The sequence below is a fragment of the Chinchilla lanigera genome, unplaced genomic scaffold, assembly GCF_000276665.1.
Source record: "Chinchilla lanigera isolate Chin_1 unplaced genomic scaffold, ChiLan1.0 scaffold00023, whole genome shotgun sequence".
Classification (NCBI taxonomy): domain Eukaryota; kingdom Metazoa; phylum Chordata; class Mammalia; order Rodentia; family Chinchillidae; genus Chinchilla; species Chinchilla lanigera.
In genome coordinates, this window is record NW_004955424.1 from 12,402,803 (window position 1) to 12,423,223 (window position 20,421).

The 20,421-nt window shown below is 49.7% G+C and overlaps 2 protein-coding genes and 1 long non-coding RNA gene across 5 annotated transcripts; 2 read left to right on the forward strand and 1 right to left on the reverse strand.

Annotated features, from left to right (window-relative positions):
• Positions 1-287: 287 nt before the first annotated feature.
• On the forward strand, positions 288-5,253 carry Pradc1 (protease-associated domain containing 1). The gene is made up of 5 exons (XM_005385569.2): positions 288-458; positions 2,782-2,882; positions 3,547-3,656; positions 3,905-4,072; positions 4,282-5,253. Exons 1-5 carry the CDS (start codon positions 392-394, stop codon positions 4,400-4,402), a joined length of 567 nt encoding a protein of 188 aa, XP_005385626.1. The 5' UTR covers positions 288-391; the 3' UTR covers positions 4,403-5,253.
• A 3-nt stretch (positions 5,254-5,256) lies between these two features.
• On the reverse strand, positions 5,257-19,622 carry Smyd5 (SMYD family member 5). Of its 3 annotated transcripts, XM_005385571.2 has the most exons (13): positions 19,516-19,622; positions 13,607-13,715; positions 12,573-12,712; positions 11,976-12,097; positions 11,550-11,619; positions 10,890-10,994; positions 9,910-9,972; positions 9,631-9,701; positions 9,212-9,318; positions 8,571-8,627; positions 7,526-7,620; positions 6,779-6,849; positions 5,257-6,684 (listed from the first exon to the last, which is right to left on the reverse strand). In XM_005385571.2, exons 1-13 carry the CDS (start codon positions 19,609-19,611, stop codon positions 6,540-6,542), a joined length of 1,251 nt encoding a protein of 416 aa, XP_005385628.1. In that variant the 5' UTR covers positions 19,612-19,622; the 3' UTR covers positions 5,257-6,539. The 3 variants fall into 3 exon arrangements, with proteins under 3 accessions (XP_005385628.1, XP_013370179.1, XP_013370180.1); XM_013514725.1 differs by lacking the exons at positions 5,257-6,684; positions 6,779-6,849 and adding an exon at positions 6,860-7,377; XM_013514726.1 differs by lacking the exons at positions 5,257-6,684; positions 6,779-6,849 and adding an exon at positions 7,308-7,396.
• On the forward strand, positions 7,641-15,259 carry LOC106148607. The gene is made up of 2 exons (XR_001234240.1): positions 7,641-7,933; positions 14,569-15,259. It is a non-coding gene; the product is annotated as an uncharacterized LOC106148607 (long non-coding RNA).
• Positions 19,623-20,421: the final 799 nt, after the last annotated feature.

Here is a 20,421-nt window from a genome sequence, read left to right on the forward strand (position 1 = left end):
GGCCAGGACTTTACTCAGCTGAAGAGCTTCCTACAAGCCTCCCACCCTTTCCCATCCTCCCGGTCCCGCCCACTGCCAACCAGGTCCAAGAGTTGAATCTATACCGAGAAACAGGGGGGCGGGACTGGTGAGGGCCTGCAGCTGCTGTTGAGTTTAGGCCAACCAGCCATTGGCCCCACTTCTCTTGGCCAATAGAAAGTAGGCTAGGGCGCAAAGGCAGAAAATGAGCAGGAGTCAGAGCCAATCATCTGTGGACCTCGTTCTCGTCAGCCAACCAGCGAAGAGAGCGGGTCTGGGGGCGGGAGGCCGGAGCAGCTGTCAGGCTAAAGTCCGGCGAGCTTCGCTCTGCTGGACAGCAGGAGGAAGTGCGGCGCGGGGCCGGGCCCTGGAGATGGTCCCCGGCGCCCCGTGCTGGTGTTTTCTGGTGTTCTGGCTGCCCGCGTGCGTCGCGGCCCACGGTGAGCGGCAACGGGCGGGGCTGCGCTGCGGGGCGGGGCTGGTCATCCAGGTTGCACACGTTTCCGGGCCGGGGGCCATGGGTCACCTTGGGGACCCCACGAGTTCGGAGCCGAGCAGGTGTAGCGACGGGCGACCAGAGTGAGTGGGTGCTGGCCCCTAGGGACATGGAGTTGGGTGCAGCCTGACCCTAGGTTCTGAGTCCTCAGCTCCCCGGGTCGAAGCAGGTCCCTTCAACTAAAACCAACCCAGGCGATCTGAGACGCAACCAGAAGGCAGACAGCTGGAAATACAAGCTGGAGACACATATGTGAGCACTCGCATGCACATACAGCACGAACGCCTACACATGGGCTCACACGCAGAAGCACCCATGTACACAGTTCACTTGCGCCTTCACAAGGACATAAGCTTATACACCTACACACATATGTGAGCATATACATATATACCTACAGTTCACACACAGACAAGGATATGCAAGGGCCAAGCAAAGGTGTGGGTGGGGAAGAGGGCTGTTTTAACACCAATCCGGTAAGGCTTCCTGAGAGGTGCATGTGAATCTGGTGGGGACTCCTTACTCCCAGGACAAAAGGCCATATAGCCCAGTGCCAAGCCTATAGAGCTCTGACTGGTGGCTGTGATTTGGGCGAGGAGAGCTGGCTCATAATGATAGGTTGCCTGATGGACCTGTGGCCACTGCTTCTTTGAGCATTCATCACTCTTAGGAATAAGGAACCTAGGGACTCGAGTCCAGGTAAAACATTAAACTCTGATGCTGAAAAGAAACTCCTATACTCCCCCAAAACTGGTGGTTCTGGCAATTCTCTTGCTAATGGCAGTGGAGCATTATGTAGTTGTTGTTTCAGTCAGTAACCTTTACTGTGCACCCACTATAGCCCAGCCACTATGCTAGGCATTGGGGATTCAGCATTGAATTTATACAAATTTATAATCTTTTACCCTACTGGAGAGCAGACATTCAGAATTATGGATACTGTATAATTACAAATTATGTTGAAAGTGTCAATTGGGACAACATACAGTTTTGAATGGGCAAAGGAGTGGGCAATCATGAGACATATCTTTCTCTGAGAAAATGACATTTAATGTATGACCTGAAGGATGAGGAGGAGTGGGCCACAAAAAGTGAAGGTGGAGTTGGGCTTGGTGGCACATGCCTGTCATCTCAGCTGCTTGGGAGGCAGAGGAAGAAGGATTACAAATTCAAGGCCAGCCTGGGCAACTTAGTGAAACCCTGTCTCAAAACATTTTTTTAGAAGGAGTGGAGGTGGAGTGGGGATCCAGTTGAGTGGTAAGGTGCTTAGCGCGCGCGCACACACACATACACACACAAAATGGAGGTGGGATGTGAGTAGGGACCCTTTCCAAGGAGAGGTAACTGCTTGCAAGAAGATACAAAGAAATGAAGAAACCGAAAAGAGGTTAGTGTAGCTTGAACACAGGAAGAGGGAGACGAGACGAGACTGTAGAGGTGGCCCGGGTCAGATCAAGCAGGGCCTCGTATGCCACAGCGAAGAGTGTATATTTTACAAAGGAAATCAGTGAAGGATGCTGAAACCCTGGAAGTCATGACGTTATCACTAAGATGTCTTAAGATACTTGATTGCTGTTTGGAGGATGGACCTTAGGGAGCAAGAATGGAGGCAGTCGGGGGCTGAGGCAGGAGGATTGCTTAAAGCAGGACTTGGAAACTATCCTGGGCAACATAGCAAGGCTCAAAAGAAGAGGGAAATGGAGGCAGATAGACCAGTTAAGAATCTGGCATGGTGGTGCACACCTGTAATTCCAGCACTTGGGAGGCTGAGGCAGGAGGACCACTGCACTTCGAGGCCAGCTTGGGCTACAAAGTGAGTTCAAGTCCAGCCTGAACTGCATAGTAAAACCTTGTCTCAAAAAGGAAAAAAGAAGCTGGAATAATCAGGACAAGAGATGATAGTGACTGGGATAGGGGAATGGCAGTGGACCAGAGTCAGCTTCTAAGTTGAGAATCTTCTTGTGCCCAGGGCGCTACACCTGCATCCTGAAATTGCCAGGTGCACTTCAGAGCAAAGACAGATTAAAGCTGTCTTCTTGGCTCACCTGTGTCAGCAGCAGCAGCAGATATAAATCTCTAGGGTTACTAATTCCATTCATATCAGCTCCCCAGGGCAAAAGCTATCCTGCCCACCCAGAGAACCCAATCAGCTGAAACTGGGCCCCTCGACCTAAACTATAGCCAGAGAAGTTGAAGGCATGGAGCTCATGATTTGAACTCAAACCACCTTGTTCTTGGGGGCTTTTTATCTGTTCTTTTTCCTTCAGGCTTACGCATCCATGATTATTTGTACTTTCAAGTGCTGAGTCCTGGGGACATTCGATACATCTTCACAGCCACACCTGCCAAGGACTTCGGTGGTATCTTTGTAAGTTCTGCAACATCCCTGATCTCTGGTCCTCAGCCTCCCCCTTTCCTTCACTGAGCTATGGTGTCCCTCTAATCCCTTCTGGGTGCTGTGACCAGGAAAGGAGCAGAGTCTAGCTGTCTCCCAGGAGTGGGAATTCAGAGAAGACACTTCCAGCTACTCCACTGATCATACTTAGACCTGGGCATCATGGAGGGACAAACTGTCTTCTTTGGGAGCATGAAATAATGAAAAAATTTACCAGCATTCCCAGCATTTGGGAGGCTGAGACAAGATTGCCACAAGTTCCAGGCCAGCTTGGGCTACACAGTGAGTTCAAAACCAGCCTGGACTACACAGTGAGACCCTGACTTAAAAAAAAAAAAAAAAAAAAAAAAGCAAAAACAGAGCACAGCTTTCTCTGCCATCACCACCTCTGGGTACCTACTTCCCTTCCCTGTATCTATAACCAGCTCCCCTACTTATTTCACAGAAATGCAGAATGAGCTTGGACAGCCGTATAGGTCTTTGTGAGAATTAAGTAAAAATGCTCAAGTGCCCAGCAACACAGACACCACTCCACATTTCCTTCACCCTTTGTGATACAGTGCCAGTGAGATGAGATGATCTGCCCAGCCTCCAAGCAGATGTGTCTCACCTGTCCAAATGTCTGAACATTTTTCAGCACACGAGGTATGAACAGATTCACCTTGTCCCTGCTGAACCTCCAGAGGCCTGTGGGGAACTCAGCAACGGTTTCTTCATTCAGGACCAAATCGCTCTGGTGGAGAGGGGGTAAGGAATGGGCAGGCATAAGGAAGATTCTGAGACCATGGCTAGTGGTGGTGCTTTGAAATAGCTGTTTTGAATAATCATCCTTTTAAAGGTCTTTAAATGCCTTAAGATTATCCACGCTTTTGGCTATGTATTGAGGAGCTTTTATAGCAAGTTCTTCATGGTTCTTTCATCCTCTTAGGGTTGTGGGACAGGGAAGGGGTAGCTAGGACCTGCTTTTCCTTTGGTCTCATTGCCATCTCTTCCAGGGGCTGCTCTTTCCTCTCTAAGACCCGAGTGGTACAGGAGCATGGTGGGCGGGCAGTGATCATCTCTGACAATGCAGTTGACAACGACAGCTTCTATGTGGAAATGATCCAGGACAGTACCCAGCGCACGGCTGACATTCCTGCCCTCTTCCTGCTCGGCCGAGATGGGTGAGAGCTCCTTGTCTCTAGTTGGTCAGCACCAAGTGGGATGTCATAACTGGGAGGGAATGGGTAATCACTTCCAAGCCACAGTCTCTGTCTTGGGGTACCCTAGTTGGAAGGCAAAAAGCTTTCAGGCTCTGGAACTCCCAAGGGGAAACAGTGGGGCAGCTTGGGGTGCCAAGAAAGTATTATCACCTCTCTTCATGCCCTACCAGCTACATGATCCGTCGCTCTCTGGAACAGCATGGGTTGCCATGGGCCATCATTTCCATCCCAGTCAATGTCACCAGCATCCCCACCTTTGAGCTGCTACAACCACCCTGGACCTTCTGGTAGATCTGGTCCCACATTCCAGCCTTAACTGACTCTGGGCTGGGAAGGGGAAACCCACGAATTCTGCTATTTGGAATCTGGGGAGCACATCTGGGGACAAGTGGAGCCAAGCACAGGGAAGAAAGCCACACCACTGGCTCTCCCTCACCAAGGCTCCTAAGGACATCTTGTGCTACAGGAAGAGGCAAGAGCCAAGCTCCAGGGCTTCTGGCAGCAATCTAGAACAAAAGGAGCTAGAGGCAGGCTACCTGAAAGCCACCTGTGACCTGTGACATTCCACCTGGTTCAACCTATCCAACCCACGGTCTCCTCACAGTGACCTTCATGGGAGTTGCTGGAGAGGTTTAAAGAATTGATGTCTGGGGACTCAATAAACCCTGACTTTTTAGCAATAAAGCTTCTCATCAGGGTTCTGTCTCCTACAATAAGGATACACAGGTGTGGGGTTTCCAGACTTACTCTTCTGGTCCCAAACCATCATTTTGAGGAAAAACAATTGAGGTCCAATCACTTTCCCTAGATTCTTTAGGACCAATGCTCAGGCTGTTGGATCTCAATGCAGCCCCCTGCTGAAGAGATCAGGAAGCCCCCAGAAAGCTGTAGTTCAGCTCCTTGGGAAGAAGGATCATCTTGTAGCCTAGTGCTGGGGTCAAAACCAGGCTTCAGCAGATCTTTATTCTGACTTTAGGAACATTTGCACAGCAAAGTGTGGCTGAAACAAGAGGTGAGCATAGCTGGGGACTGTAGCTCCCATCTGCTGTCATCACGTAGTCTAGCTTGTGTCCCTTTGCACCTAACCTCTATGACTGCTGGGAGCCCTGTCCAGCTGTTCTCCATAAAACAATCTTACAAAGGACTGTTGCCACTCATGTTTTATTGAGGAAGTGGGCAGGTGGGGCAGGAGAGGGTGCTGACTGCTGTAAAGGAGCAAAAACCCAGCAAGTGAGGGAGCCAGATGGGCAGGTCCCACCTTGCTCCATGGCCAGGGAAGGGCCTGAAGGGTGGCACCTGTCTTCCCTGGGATTGCTCAGAAAGATGATGTGGCACGCCCCTCAGGGAAGGTAGGCAGGAAGGAACTGGGGGTGATGCTTATAATGCCCACAGCACCCAACCCAGGAGTGAAAGAGATGCTCATCTGGGGCAAGGAAGGGACAGTGACGGCTAATCACCAAGTATCTAGCCCAGCTTCTTTAGGTTTCTGAAGACTTCAGTGTTCCCCCGGGGAAACTCTAAAGATGAAGGCCAAGGCCAGGAGAGCCCTTCACTGGTCCATTTTAACAGGCCCCAGGAAGAATCGAGCATCCTAAACTAAGGAGCACAGGCCTGCCCTCCCACAGGTCTCAGCCAGACTGCTCGAACCCTCAGTGGGAAAAAGGTGTAAAAAAGGGCACCCCCCCGCCGGAAGGCAGAGGCCTCTTCCACACCCCGTGGGGCCAGCCGCTGTGCCAGGGCCTGGGAGACAAGGCACAAGGTACAGAGATTCTGGAGTCTAGGGAAGGGGTTAAGCTCCACTTCCCTAACAGTGGGAATGGGGGGAAAGAGGGGAAATCCCCCTGGTCTAGTGTTCCCTGGCAGCCAGCCTTAGGGAAGGTGCTCTGGAGGCTCAGACCAGTCTTCCTGCCTCTACCCTCTGGCTCATGAGCAGGCTGTCACCCTGTGAGCTATAGCTGTGGCAGGTGTGAGGTAGGGAAGCTGAAGTGCCACACCTTCCATTTCCACTTCAATGAGACTGGTGTGGTGTGAGATATGACACTCTGTTACCCCCCTCAAGATAAGCCAATTATCAGCTGAGAGGGGAGAAGCCTCCGGTGGACAGGTGAGTGTGGAATAAGAAACACGGTTAGGCCCAGACGCTGGTTCCAGCCGCTCACACCTACAGTGGAGTAAACTCAGGGGAGGCCAGTTCTGGAAGGCTCGGTGATGGCAGAGCCTGAGCCAACTCAGCAGCAGTGCTCAGGGCATGAGGTCTGTGTGGGGTGCGGGGCCTCGGATGCAGCCCTCATCTTATGCTCTGGCAGAGTGCTGGAGCAGGGAAAGCAGGCAATGGGAGTGGGGCGTTCCTTCCAAGCCTCTTCTCTGGGGGTAAGGGCCCCCTTTTCCAGCAGGATCTGGGGCAGGGCCCCTTGCAGGGAGGGGACCATCACACATCAGTCATCTCATCCCCTAGCTCTGCGTCTTCTGGCTCTCCTTCATCCTCCTCCTCTTCTTCCTCCTCTGAGGTCACATTGGGTTCATCAGCCTCTGCCAGGCATTTGGGGCAGGAACAGACAAACAGATAGTTCTCCCTGCAGGTGGGGAGGATGATGAGGTGAAGAGTCAGGCAGCCACAGGATGGAGGACCCCTGAGCCCAGCAGCCCAACCACGTCCCCAGCTGGCACCTGAGGATCTTATGGCGGCTGTGGCGGCTGCGCTCCCGCTGACAGCAGTCTAAGTAGCTGATACAGATTTCCTGTAGGACAGAGGAGAGATGGGGGGAGGGTCTCATATTAGGATAGGCTGGATTCGGCTAATTAGATTGGTACCTTCCATTAGTTAGGATAAGGGCTTCCCCAACAACTGCCCTATCCCCAACCACTGTCCCGTTCCTGGGAGGCAGGCCTGAGTTGCCCTGCAGTGAAGGTGGGCTACCCCAATTCATTTCCCATGCTTTCAGCAGCCAGTGTCAAGGGACAGAGGGGAGCCTATAGGTGGCTGCGGGCCATGGTGAAAGCCAGTCAGTGGCCAAGGTCTGTAACTTGGCTCAGAGGTTATCTTGGTGTGATTCTGCTTGCTCTGTGCACTGCACTCATATCCAGGACACCCAAACCTACACCAGAACCCCACAGAAAGCCGCAAAGAACTACCTCCCGCTTTCTTAGAAGCTGTAGATCTGTTGATCCAGGCTGGGGACAGGAACCTGCACACACAGTTGTCCCTCAAACACTGCTCTGCAGCTTTCTGGAGTTGTTTTTTGAAGTAGGGTGGGATTAGAACATGCCTATGGGCAAGCACTCAGGCTGTAAGGAATATAAGAAGTCTCCGAGATCCTGACCTTAAGAGGCTCTAGTCACTGCTGCTCCTAATCCCTGCAGAGAACTTACCAGGCCCACTGTCCACCCAACCCCTGCAGCCCTAGCCCCCCTCACCTCTCCTGGGCTAATATCCTCCAGGGCGGTGACATGCAAAAGGAAGTTGTTTTCGGGGAAGGACGTCTCTGCATTGGGGACACAGCTGTGGTTGCCTAGGTCATAAGAGGCAGGTAATGAATATTATTAACTAATAATAATGATAGTAATGATAATAATCTCAACTCTGCAGAGCACTGAGTCCCTTCCTTCCCTGTTCTCAGAATCCTGGCAGGGCTGAGGCGGCTCCAGACCCCAGGTTCCCTGCCTCCCCATCCAGCTCTTTCCTGAAGACCACAGCACACGGCACAAAAGCACTCACTCATCACTGCCCACTCCAACCCCCCGAGACTGACGGTTTCGACAGGGCTCGAAAAGGCTGCCCACATCACACAACCCAACTCAGTCCTATCTGCTACTGGACATAAGGTAATGGCTAACTCAGGCCGTCTGAAAACCCTCCCTAGAGCATGGCAGGAGTGATACAGTGAGAAAACCAAGGGACAAGTGGCTGAGACCTGGTAAAGGCAGTTGTTAGAGCTAGCCCCGGCCCTCCCTGTCAGGGGCCGATGAAACTGGCCTTCTCGCCTGTGCTCCCCCTCCCCAGCACCCTGCAAGCCTCTCGGACTCTCTGAATGCTTCCCTACCACACCCCCACTGGGCAGTGATGCAGCAAAGACCAAACTTTCCTTTGCAAGACCCCAATCTCTGTGTCTGCCTTAGGCAGGGCCTGGCACACTGTAAGGTTTCATACGTAAGCATCTACTAAAGCATGAGCAGGTGACTGGGGGTGTAGCTCAGTGGCAGAGCACTTACTTACATCCCTAGCACAGCAAAAATAAATAAATAAGCACAAGCAATTGAATAAATAAATGGGAAAAAAAAATGGGAAGCAAACAGCCACCTAAGGGAATCCCCAAAGCAGCTCAGGTCTAACTCCACTCCCAGATTCGACCCAGCCAGCCTAGAAGGCCCACCTGAGAAAAATGAACTATAGCTATGTGGCTACCCAGCAAGGGCCCAGTCCACCCCCCACCCCCTACGCCCACCCAGTGCCATGACTCACAGCAGCTCTGAAGCACAAAGAGGCCAGACCCTTCACAGTTAAGGAACTCGCCAGTAGCTGTAAAACAGTAATATGCAGACACTGTTCTACCCATTTTCTTTGGTGTTTTTGAGACAGGGTCTCGCTATGCAGTTCAGGCTGGTCTTGAACTCACTTTGTAGCCCAGGCTGGCCTCAAACTCACAACAATCCTCCTGTCTCAGCCTCCCAAGTGCTGGGATTACAGACATGCGCCACCACGCCCAGCTTGGTTCTACCCATTTTATAGGTAGAAGAAAACTAGGCTGACAAGGAAAGGCACTGGTTCCACTGTCCTGCCGCCCCACCATACTAACATACTCGGGCCCTACCACTGTACCAAAACTTGCTTCTCTGAAGCACAAGCTTACTCTTCTGTCTGCAACATCATCCTATTTGTCCGGCACTCCCCCTCCTCCCAAGATGGAGCCTCTGGGTGCATCTCTGGGCCATTTTGGAGCACGTGTCCTGTGGACAGATCTGAAGCTGCCCACAGGTACAAAGGGATTATTTTTCCCCACCACTGACTCCGTGCTTCCTGGCAGTGACTGTGTCTACCATCTGACTGGGGGCAGAGGGGAGGGTCTGCAAAGCTGGGCGAGGCCATGACCCCGTCTTACCAACCTGCCTCGATGTCCTTGTATAGCTGGTCAATGAAGGCGTCCAGCTGCTCACGGTCCTGAGGCTTCAGTTCTAGAGCATCACAGGCATGGACCCACTGGCTGAGGGAGCTGGGGTTTCCAGGCGGCCCATGTTTGGAGAGAAGCCCCAAATGACAGGGCAAGTTACGCCCAGGCAGAAGGGGCTCCCATCCCATCCCAATTCTTTCTCGAAGATGGGGGCCCCAATTCCCCAACAGACCAAAGCTCTCAGGGGCAAACTCCTGAGATTGGGCTCCCCCTACCACATCCACCTCAGCACTCTGGCTAAAGTGACACCCACCCCCACCCCAGGCTTGAAAGAAAATATGGCTACCTTCCTCAGTCAATCACCCAATTGAACCCTGAGGACAATCTAATAGCTCTGGAACATTCTCTCCTGACCTGGTCCCAATTCCTTGACCATTGGTCCCAACAAGAGCAAACAGAGACCTGAATCCATCCGGAGTGAACCACTGTGGAGAGAAGAGCTGAGTGCTAGGATTACAATCCTTTGCTTTTCTTTCTGCTACGGTTCTGTTCAGGAAAACTTGTAAGTACCTGCCCCATCCCGACTCCAGAAGAACAAACCAGCTTTGGCTTAGCTGCCCTAGGAGATAAGGACCTAGCTGCTCCTAGGGAGTGGTGACCAGGAGGGGGAGGCCTCAGCCTCCCCACACTCACCTGGCTGAGTGCTTCTTCATAGAGGGCCTCTGTGAAGAGTCTCCGCAGAAGTTCTAGTTGGCCCTGGTGAATCAGAAGTAGGGAAAGACCTGCATCCTGGGGATTTCCCCTGGGCATCCAGGTAGATCAGGTGAGGGAAGGAAAAAGGGCCTGTTTTGCAGGATGAGCTTTTTCCTGGGGTCAGAGGAAAGCCCCAAAGTCCTTATCTCCAAAGAGCTTTGGCAGTCTGCTGACCTTCAACCCGGGGTAATGAACCCAACCTTTCTCCCTGTTTCCTAGCACTTGTACCAGTGAGGCCGAGGCAGCTTGGCTAAGGCCATTTATTCTCACTACCTTTCTTGGGCCTCCTGACCTGGCCTCCAAACCCACTCAGCTCTTCCTTCTTTTCCTCTGAATTCAGAACAGGAGGGCCTACCCCCGAAGCATTTCTTCCCCACAGCTGCCTCTGCCTTCAGGCAGCTCCATGTGGAAATGTACTGTCCTCATCGCAAATGTGTACTCTGGGAATGGGCACTCAGCTGACCCTGTGGACCTGCAGCCCTCCACTTCCTATTGTAACTGACTTGCCTACTGCTACCCTCTGACAGGAGTCTTGCCTTCTCAGACAATGTGAAGGGAACTCTTAGGGCAGGGTATCCAACCCCTCCTCTGTCACCACTCCACTCTCCCACTTCCCAGTTTTAGATCTACATTACATCATGAGGGGGCTGGGGATTTAGCTCAGCGGCACAGCGCCTGCCTGGCAAGCACAAGGTCGTGAGTTCGATTCCTGGTACCAGAAAAAAATAAAAAATACATTACATCATAAAGTTAAACAGTGGCAGGGATGTAAGTCCTCTGATCAATTTGGGGGGCCCAGGCTCTAATCCCTTTCTCTAGCTCAGAAGAGATGAAATATAGACTTCCCCAGAAGTAGCCACAGCCATCCCAGGTTATTTTGGAGGGTAAGAGGTAGAGACAGATCATGGGAGAAGACTAACCTTGAATTTGTCCCCCAGGAGTTTGTGGACAATTTCTTCTTCTTCATTGGCTGTTTTGTTACAGAACTGGGAGAAGAGCCTGATCCACCGGTCCTTATCCTTGGCCTGTAGAGGACGAATGTACTTAAGGATCTTAGAAGCTCCTTGAAAGGAGCACTTGGAAGTGCCACCTCCTTAGTGGCACTCCCATCCATGCAGGATAGACAGCCTCTGCCATCAGGGAACCACCACCACACATGAGCTCCCAGGAGCCTGCCTCTGCCTGAGACTTCCACCTCATGCTGCCCACACCCCACCATGGCTCCAGCTGGAGCCAAGCTAGCCAACTCAAAACACTTGGAAAACAGGAAACTAGGCTGAGGAACCACAATACTAAAAAGTAGAAGGTTAGAATAGCTTTCTTCAGTCTATGTAAGAGAAAGAATCCTGCAAAAGTGGTGCTTATAAATCAAATGCTGCATGACACATCTTCCTATGAAGGTAAGATGACCTACAAAATGTGCCCTGACTTATGCTTAGCTAAGACTGTATACAGCAAGCATCTCTCTCCTTTGGGAAGCCCAGGAGTGACTGTGCATCCAAGCTAGGGCTCTGATGTAAGACTGAGACCCGAGGCTGAGTGCACCGGTCATGTTCCCTGGGAGGGTCAGGTGGGCTTACCTGCTTCACTGTGGCCACCATTCGGGCCATCAGCATGATGCTTGCAGTCTCAGGTGGGTAGTGAATACTCCTAGGGAAAGAAAAAGTTTGGCCTTGAAATTCCCTCCCCACCAGCTGAGCTCTGAGGAGCCCAGTCTGACTGCTACAGAGAAACAAGGGCCACTTCCATCAGCCACCAAAAGGAGGCAGGACTTGGGCAGGACTCAGGTAGACTTTGCATCCTATGGGCGCTTTCTGGAAGGTGTAAAGCACTGAAGATGGTGGGCCTGGCAGCCCAGATTAAAGGCAGAGAGTTGGGTGCTGTGCCTTCTATTTAACCATAAGAATGGAGGAAATCTCTGCAGGATGGTAATAAGAAAGTTGGCAACATATGCTAAGCCTAGGCAGGTAGGCCAGGAGAGAAAGATAAAAGAGGAAGAGACCTACCTCCATGCCTCCTGCAGCTTATTGAGAGGATGCAGGGGGTCATCCTGAGAGGGGCCTGGGCACAGGACCCGGTGGTACTGCTCCGCAGCTGCCAGCTGACATTCTGCACTGCAGTACATCACCTGTTAGGTGGGGCAGAGGTCAAGGCCCTAGGATTTGGCCATGGGGTGAAGAGAGCAACGCACAGATATCCCATGAGACACTCACCTACCCTAGCTGCATTCCTTCCACCAACAGCCTCTGAGCATGAGCTCAGGAATTATGAGATGAGAAACATAGGGCACTCTGAAGGAATGTGGGAGGGCCCCTAACCTAGACTCATAAAACTACAGAAAGAGAAGAGAATTTTTCAGGTAGAGAGGAGAGCCCCCGCCCCAAGAAGAAGGCAAGCTCCCACCAAGCCCATTTACTAGACAATGGAACTGGAATAAGGAGGATGGAACAGACAATTACTGAGTCCTTTCAATGTTTTACCCTGCATCAGGGCGCTTGAGGGCTATGACCAGGTCTGTCTGGGCCCCTGTCTCCTCAGTGAGGACTTCAACTGAGGCCTCCCTCGCCCACCCCCTTTTAGTTGCATTCCCCTGGGATGCTCACCTGGCAGTGGGGACAGTTCTGGTGGAGGTCCTTGCGCACAGTGCATAGCTCTGGGTGAGGGAGAACCTGGCCTGGTTTCCCAGTCAGCCTCTGGGCATTCTCCTCTGCCTTTTCCAGAGCCCGGAGGCAGTGGTCACAGGCTAAGGATGAGAGCCAGACACAATGTAAATGTCCAAGAGCTGGGCCTTATCTCTCCTTTCACAGTGGTATTCTCCCCTCCACCCCTCCAATTAGAATGGCACCTGGCACAAAGCAGGTGTTCCATATAAGTCTGGAGAGTGAATGAATTACTACTTTAATGGAGTGAATGAATGCATGTCACATGCATCCAAAGGTAAACGACCCCTCTTCCTCTCAAGAACACCTGGGGCTGGGGATATAGCTCAGCGGCATAAGTACCTGCCTGGCAAGCACAAGGTCCTGAGTTCGATTCCCAGTACCAACAAAACAAAACAAACAAAACTGATGGAGAAATAAGTTGGGCTGGGGATATAGCTCAGTGGCAAAAGCACCTGCCTGGCAAGTGCAAGGTCCTGAGTTCAATTCCCGGTACCAAAAAAAAAAAAAAGCCGGGCATGGTGGTGCACACCTGTAATCCCAGCACTCAGAAGGCTGAGGCAGGAGGATCATTGTGAGTTTGAGACCAGCCTGGGCCACAAAGTGAGCTCAAGGCCAGCCTGAACTACATAGCAAGACCCTGTCACAAAAAAGAAAAAAAGAAAAAAAAAAAGAACACCTGGCACCTCCTTCTAAGTCCTCCTCAATCAGATTCAGTGTGTGGGGCTCTGAGTTCCACCTGAGAGAAAGAACTCCTTGAGGGAGCATATTAGAGCCTGTTACCACAGGGACACAGCTCCCAACACCTGAGAGTGGACAGAGGTGTGATTCTCAGGCAGTTCTGCAGGGTAAGAGAGCATATTCTCCCAACACCCAGAGTCCCAGAGACATCAGTTAGTACAGATGTATGCAGCTGTCTTCCGTACACAAAAGTGGCAGGGCTCAGCAGCCATGAGGAATAGATGAGATGCGCTCACCTCGGTAGCGATAAAGTGCATTCCAGAGAAACTGTGCAGCCACTAGGGGCCTTTCTACAAATATAGTCTCTCCCTTCCGGATCAGTTGTGTAGCAAACAGTCCTTTTCCCTAAACAAGAAAAAAAAAAAAAAAAAAAGACAGGATGGCCATAAACGGGACAGAAGACAGACCTCCAAGAGCTCCGGAAAAGCCACCCAGACTCACACCACATGCCTTCCTCTTAGCAGAGGCCTCTGCCCCTGATGGTTCAGAGTGAATGCTCTGCAACCTCCATAACTCCCTGCCCTGGAAGAGTGGCTCTGACCTCCTTTCAGCCCATTTGGGGCCTGGCAGCAGAAGGAGTTGCAATAGCAACCATGTCAAGCCATTCAGAGAATTCTTAGCATGGCTAGAACAGGGTCAAAGTCCCAGCAGGTTGAGGCCTCCCGTAGCAGCAGCTGGTAATGACAGGGCAGCCCTTTCAGCCCAACACCAACCCAGAGAAACCCTACCCCTGCGGGGAAGTGAAATGCCTTTTTCCTTGGTCTGCAGGGTACAGCATCTATGGTAGCACAGCACCTGGCACCCAAACAAGTATGCAAGGGTTGCAATACAAGGAATGAGCTAATCCTCGCACCAGCCCTGATGTTAATTTGCTGTCAACCTGTGAGCCAGTTGCTTCACTTCTTTACACCATTTCCCATGTGAGGGGTACTATAACACTTATCAGGTAGTTTCCAGGATGTGGTGATACGGCACAGGCATCTCACGAGCTCTAGCTCCTTACTACGCAATCTGAGGTGCAGAACTAGCAACAAGGGTATTACCTGGGATGTTTGAATCCTTCCCCAGACCTGCTGAATCAGAATCTGGATCTTAACAAGATGCTGAGACGCTTCCTACACATGTTAAAGTTTGAGAAGCCCTGATCTAATATCCTCTCGCTCCCTGTCCCTCTCTCCATCTCTGTCTTCTCTCTCAGGTATACAGCCCTGTACACATCACAATGAACAATGAGTAAACAATCTCTGAACGGCCGTCTCTCCACCGTGCCAGACTCAGGAGTTGGCTGAGGCAGTCACTGGCCCTGCGGGCACCTAATCCCCCTGCTCACTTAGAGAAGACAGCAGTGCCCCTGCCAACACCGAGCTGCCAGACAGAGAGAGAGAAGAAAAGTGCTTAACACAGCAGTAAAAATGCCGTCACTATGACTTCCTGGGGAGCTGTTTCCTTTTAGCACTGGTGCTCTGGCAAGATGGGGCCCCTACCAAACCTAGAGCAGAAAAGTTGTGTGGACCAGAATAGGCCCTGGGCAACCCATGAGCCACAAAATCTCAATCCTGTGAATAACCCTAACAGGAGAATGGGACCGGTGAGACAAAACCAGGGGCAAAGCCACAAATGCACCTTGACTGACTTCCTGGAAGCCCCACCCCCACACTTTGTGGCCTCTGAAACCCAAGCTGGCAAAATGAAAATGTCATATCTCACTACTGGATAAATAGAGAGCTCTTTCTCCCTCTTCTGGAGGACTAAACTGAGAAAATATTTGGTAATCAAAACAAAAGGGGGAGAGTGGGGCTAGGGTTGGATCAAGTGGTAGACCACAACATACACGAGTTCTTGGACTCAGTCCCCAGTACTGAGAGAAAAAAATAAAAGGAAAAGAATTAGAGTTGTTCCTTTTATTTATTTATTTATTTATTTTTTCCGGTACCGGGAATCCAACTCATGACCTTGCGCTTGCCAGGCAGGTGCTGTGCCGCTGAGCTAAATCCCCAGCCCCCAGGTGTTCGTTTTATAAATCCACTCATCCACAAAACAGAGGAAAGTATTTCAAGAAATATAGATCTCATTCATGTCAAGTGTGACCGGGTGTAGTGGTGTGTACGCACTGGTAATCCCAGCACTTGGGAGGGTGAGGCAGAAGGACTGCTGTGAGTTCAAGGCCAACCTGGGCCACAAGCAAGACCCTATCTCAAAAAAAAAAAAAAAAAAAAGTTAAAGGATTGAACCCAGATCCTTCACACTGAACTTCATCCCTAGCCTTATATTTTTTATTCTGAAAGAGGGTCTCACTAAGTTGCTAAGTTGCCTAGGCTAGGCTCAGAACTGTGATACTTCTACTTCAGCCTCCCAAAGTGCTGGGACTACAAGTGCTCAATCATGCCCAGCTCCATGTAGTTTGCTTGTTTGTCTGTCTGCTTATTTATTTATTTATTTTTGGTATTTTGAAACAGGGTCTATGCAGCCCAGGCTGGCCTCAAACTTGTGCCAATCCTTTTGCCCCAGCCTCCCAAGTGCTAGGATTACAGGCATGTACTACCATGCCTCGCTTCCATATGGTACACTTTAAAATCTTGATGAAATGGTTTTCTAGAAAAATACAAATGACCAAAATAATTCAAAAGGAAGAGAGGCCAGCCAGACTAATAAACCAGGGTGAGCTCTGGCAAGCGTACACCAGAATGGCACTCCAGCTAGTTCACAGATCTACTTGGGTTTCTGCCCAACTGGTTCTGTCCCTGGGGAAACAGTTGGTACATATTTCAAAATCATTCCAGCCAATATCTGTAGATGCAGTAAAATGTTGTAAAAACCTACGCCCCCATGATGCCCTTTGTCTACATGGTTTCATAAGACAGTTCTCCCAAACTTCCAAACAATAAATAATTATCATTTTACCCTAAATCAAACATGACCTTCAAGTGGTAACCTGAAAATGACACAAAGAAGTAAACCACAAACCAATCTCATTCAATGAGTACAGGTGCAAAAGCCCAGGATAATCCACCTTGTTACCAGCTCATGCAGGTATATGGTCTTCTCCAACAGCAGATTAGATGTAGAGATGGAGAGGGCAACCAGCTATGGTTTTTATTTGTTTTGCTTTTTTGTGTGTGGTACTGGGGATCAAACCCAGGGGCACTCTACCACTGAACTACATCCCCTGCCCTTTTCATTTTTTATTTTGAGACAGGCTCTAACTAAGTCTCTAAATTGTCCAGGATGGCCTCAAACTTGCAACCCTCCTGCCACAGCAGCCCAAGTAGCTGGGGTTACAGGTATGCGCCACTGCTACTATCCTGATAAAAGTCCGGGGCAGGACAACTGGGCAAGAGGTGTGGCTGAAGTGATGAAGTGAGAAGGAAGAAGTGAAGAAAGGAGAGGGCTAAGAGATGAGAGAAGCTAAAGATAAAGGTGAAATATTACCACAAACTAGGAGAGATGGAATGGAGACCTATCAAACTGTGAGCCAGCTGGGAGCACTAGAGGCTCTGGGAGGAGATGGAGATGTGAGCAGCTAAGGAGACCGAGGATGTAGAATAGCTGATTTTCTGTGGAAGAAGAGTACTCCAGATGCTTCCAGAGCAGAAATAGCACAAGGGAAGCCTACAGGGGGAAACTGGATCGATACAAAGATGCTGACAGCAGAAGACAGATGACTAGAGAGCTAATATCTTGGGCAAGGACTAGGAATACACAGAGACGCTACAAATTTTTCAACCTCACTAATGCCTACCCCACCCCAGAGAACAAAGCAATACCATTTTGCATATGTCAACTGACAAAGTAAGACAGAAAATAATGCTAGAAAGAACAAACAGTGTCTTCACAGAATTTAAATGCCAAGTTCTTTGATCCCAGAAGTGAAAAATAATACACAACATAAAGGATCCATAAACAGCTGGGCATTGTAGTGCATGCCTATAATCCCAGGGGAAGCTCAGGCAGGAAGACTGCCATGAATTTGAGACCAGGCTAGGCTACATAGTGAGTTCAAGGCCAGCATGAACTACATAGCAAGACCCTGTCTCAAAACAAACAAACAAAAGAATATATAAAGAACTAAAACAATTAGACCTCCCAAAGACCCAATCAAAAGAAATGGGCAACCAAAACGAATAGACAGACACTTCTCAGAAGTACAAATGACCAATAAATATATGAAAAATGCTGCTCATCACTGGTTATTAGAGAAATGCAAATTAAAACTACACTGAGATACCTCCTTACCCCAGAAAGAATAGCCATCACCAAATAATTTAATAATAACAAATGCTGGTGAGAATATGGGGAAAAAGGAACACTTCTACATTGTTGGTGGGACTGTAAACTAGTACAGCCACTATGGAAATCAACGTGGAGATGCTTCAAAAAAGTAAAAATAGAAACTTCACTTGACCCAGCTATCTCCCTTCCAAATATCTTCCCAAAAGAGTGAAAATCATTATATTACAGGGATATATGCACATCCACGTTTATGGCAGCACAATTTATAATAGCTAGATCTTGGAAACAGCATACATATCCATCAACTGATGAATGGATAAGAGAGGTATTTATACACGATGGAGTAATACACTGACATAAAGATAAACAACGCATTTGTAGGTAATGGAAGCAACTTGAGAACATAATGCTAAAGGAAGCCAGACACAAAAGTTCAACTATCTATGGATACTCTTATATGAGAAACATTATATAATATTAATACACACACACACACACACACACACACACACACAATGCTAGTTATTTGTGTGGGCATACAGACAGAGCAAAGTAGAAGAGAGATAAATAGAAAGTAGGAAGAAGTTCAAATACTTCTCCAAATTACAAATTCCATTGTTTGAAAGATACTTCAATATATTTGCTAATTTGTTTCATTTATACTAGTTTTAGTTCGTTAAAGAAAGTTTTGTTATTATGTTTCTCTTTTGTAAGAATCTTTTTGGTTTATGTCTTTTACTTTTTAAAAATGTCTTTTACTCTTGTTTTTTTTTTTTTGTTTTTTTTTTTTTTGTCCGGTACCAGGAACCGAACTCACGACCTTGCGCTTGCCAGGCAGGCGCTTTGCCGCTGAGCTAAATCCCCAGCCCCAAAATGACTTTTACTCTTGAGAGCTTGTTTGGAGGTTCTAGCAGGGGAGCGCAGCTACTCCCTCGACCAAGGCAATAGGGATGGTCTTCCTCCTTGACCGAGTGCGTGCGCAACTGCAACTTCGGGAGCAGCAAGGGAGGAAAGGGGACACCGCCTAGCCAGCCAGATCAGCCAAATCAACTCAGGCGATCAATGGGGTGACGGATGTTGCAGCCAGATAGCCCTCACATCTTGTCTTGTACTCTGAGTAATTATTCTAAAGATAACGATACACAGCATAATAAATAGTTATTATATTATTATGGAATTGTTTTATTTTTTCAAAAAATGAATAGGTTTATCGAAATTGTAAGACGTTTATTGATATTGAAAGATTCACTCTTGCATCCAAAAAGCATTTTCTAAAAATGTGACGTAATATACATATACATTTGCACAAGCATAGGATTGAGTGATTTTTATCTTTAATTTCCTTCGATACATTATGTTTTCTTCTACAACGAACTTCTATGACATGATAATAAAAAAGAAATCATGTTATTGCTGCTTAAAACCCCTCGAATGCCCACCCGGCATGTGGGTTCTCACCCAAGTTCCTCACTGCTTCAAGACCCTTGATAAGGTCCTGCTCACGCCGCATCCTACCACCCCATTTCTCACACAAAAAGGTCCCTGAGGACCCATGATTTTTTGCAACTGAATTCCCTCTGTCCTGTACGTCCCCATCAACCACTCCCCGGCCCCGGCAGCAATGCTTTCAGCCTACCCCAGGAGGCCCAGAGCCCCCAGCTCCGCCTAACGCAACCACAGAAGGCTGCGGGCGGGAGGACCGGGTCCCGCTGGAACAGGGCACGGGCGGAGATTCTGGAGACCGGGATCTACAGCGCGACCGCTCTAAGAACCTGTGCACGGAGACAAACAGGGAACTCTGACCACGAGCAGGGGCTGGGCCAAGCTGTCCAAGAACCTCTATGCATAGATCCCCGGGGCTGTCTCCAAGGACTCACGGGGTCCGGGCTCCGGGCGGGATCTGCCCTGGTCTCACCTTGGCGCTGCTCACGAAGCGAACTTCCACTGCAATCCGGGCCGAACCCGCCACGCCCACGCAGAAGGAGAACACGTCGCACATGGAGGCCGCCATCTTGGGCACGCCTCCGCCTTCTGACCTTTGACCCCGCCTCAACCCGGGAAGCTCCGCCCCCAAGGCCCCGCCCCTTAATGAGTGCTCCGCTGGCGGTGGGGGTTTGCGCTTTGGCGAGTTTGAATTTCGGTGCCTTGGTTCATTGACTAGGTATAACTGGGTTGCCTTTGTACTCTCCTATCTCTGCAGTTTTGTGCCAGTCTGCCTGCGTGGCCCAATATCAGAGTCTATATATGTGTAGTTTTGATGTATTTGAATCTGAATTCACATTTGTGTCTACTGTGCCTCTATCCAAGTGGCTTGTGAACGTTCTATGGGGCCGACTGAGAGATGGAACAGCGAAAGGCAATTATTTCTGTCCTCTCTCATACTAAATGGTAGGAATAACTTATGCCCGGGGCACACTCATTCCAGCTACTCATCCTTCCAAGCCTGATACAAGATTTCCTTTCTCCATAAACCCTGTGTCCTAGGAAAGATCAAGCTGGACTCTGGATGGGTGTCTGCCTCAGATTCTCCAGGGGCTTAGCGGCCTTTGCCACCCTGGGTAATGGAAAGGTCCAGGGTCAATCACAGTCAGGTCTAAGGACCCCTTAAACTGGATGCAAAACTGAGTGTACACATGCATCGTTCTGAGAACAGGAGAGAGGTGTGTCCCCTTATTCAGCAACTCAAAAGCTGCCAATCACTGGCCTATAGCACTTGTCCCTACAGGTAGGCCTGACCACCATATTTCCTTGCTCCTCATTTGATTTTGTGTTCCTTAAAAAGGAGCCTGTGTGGGGATTTAGCTCAGCGGCAAAAGCGCCT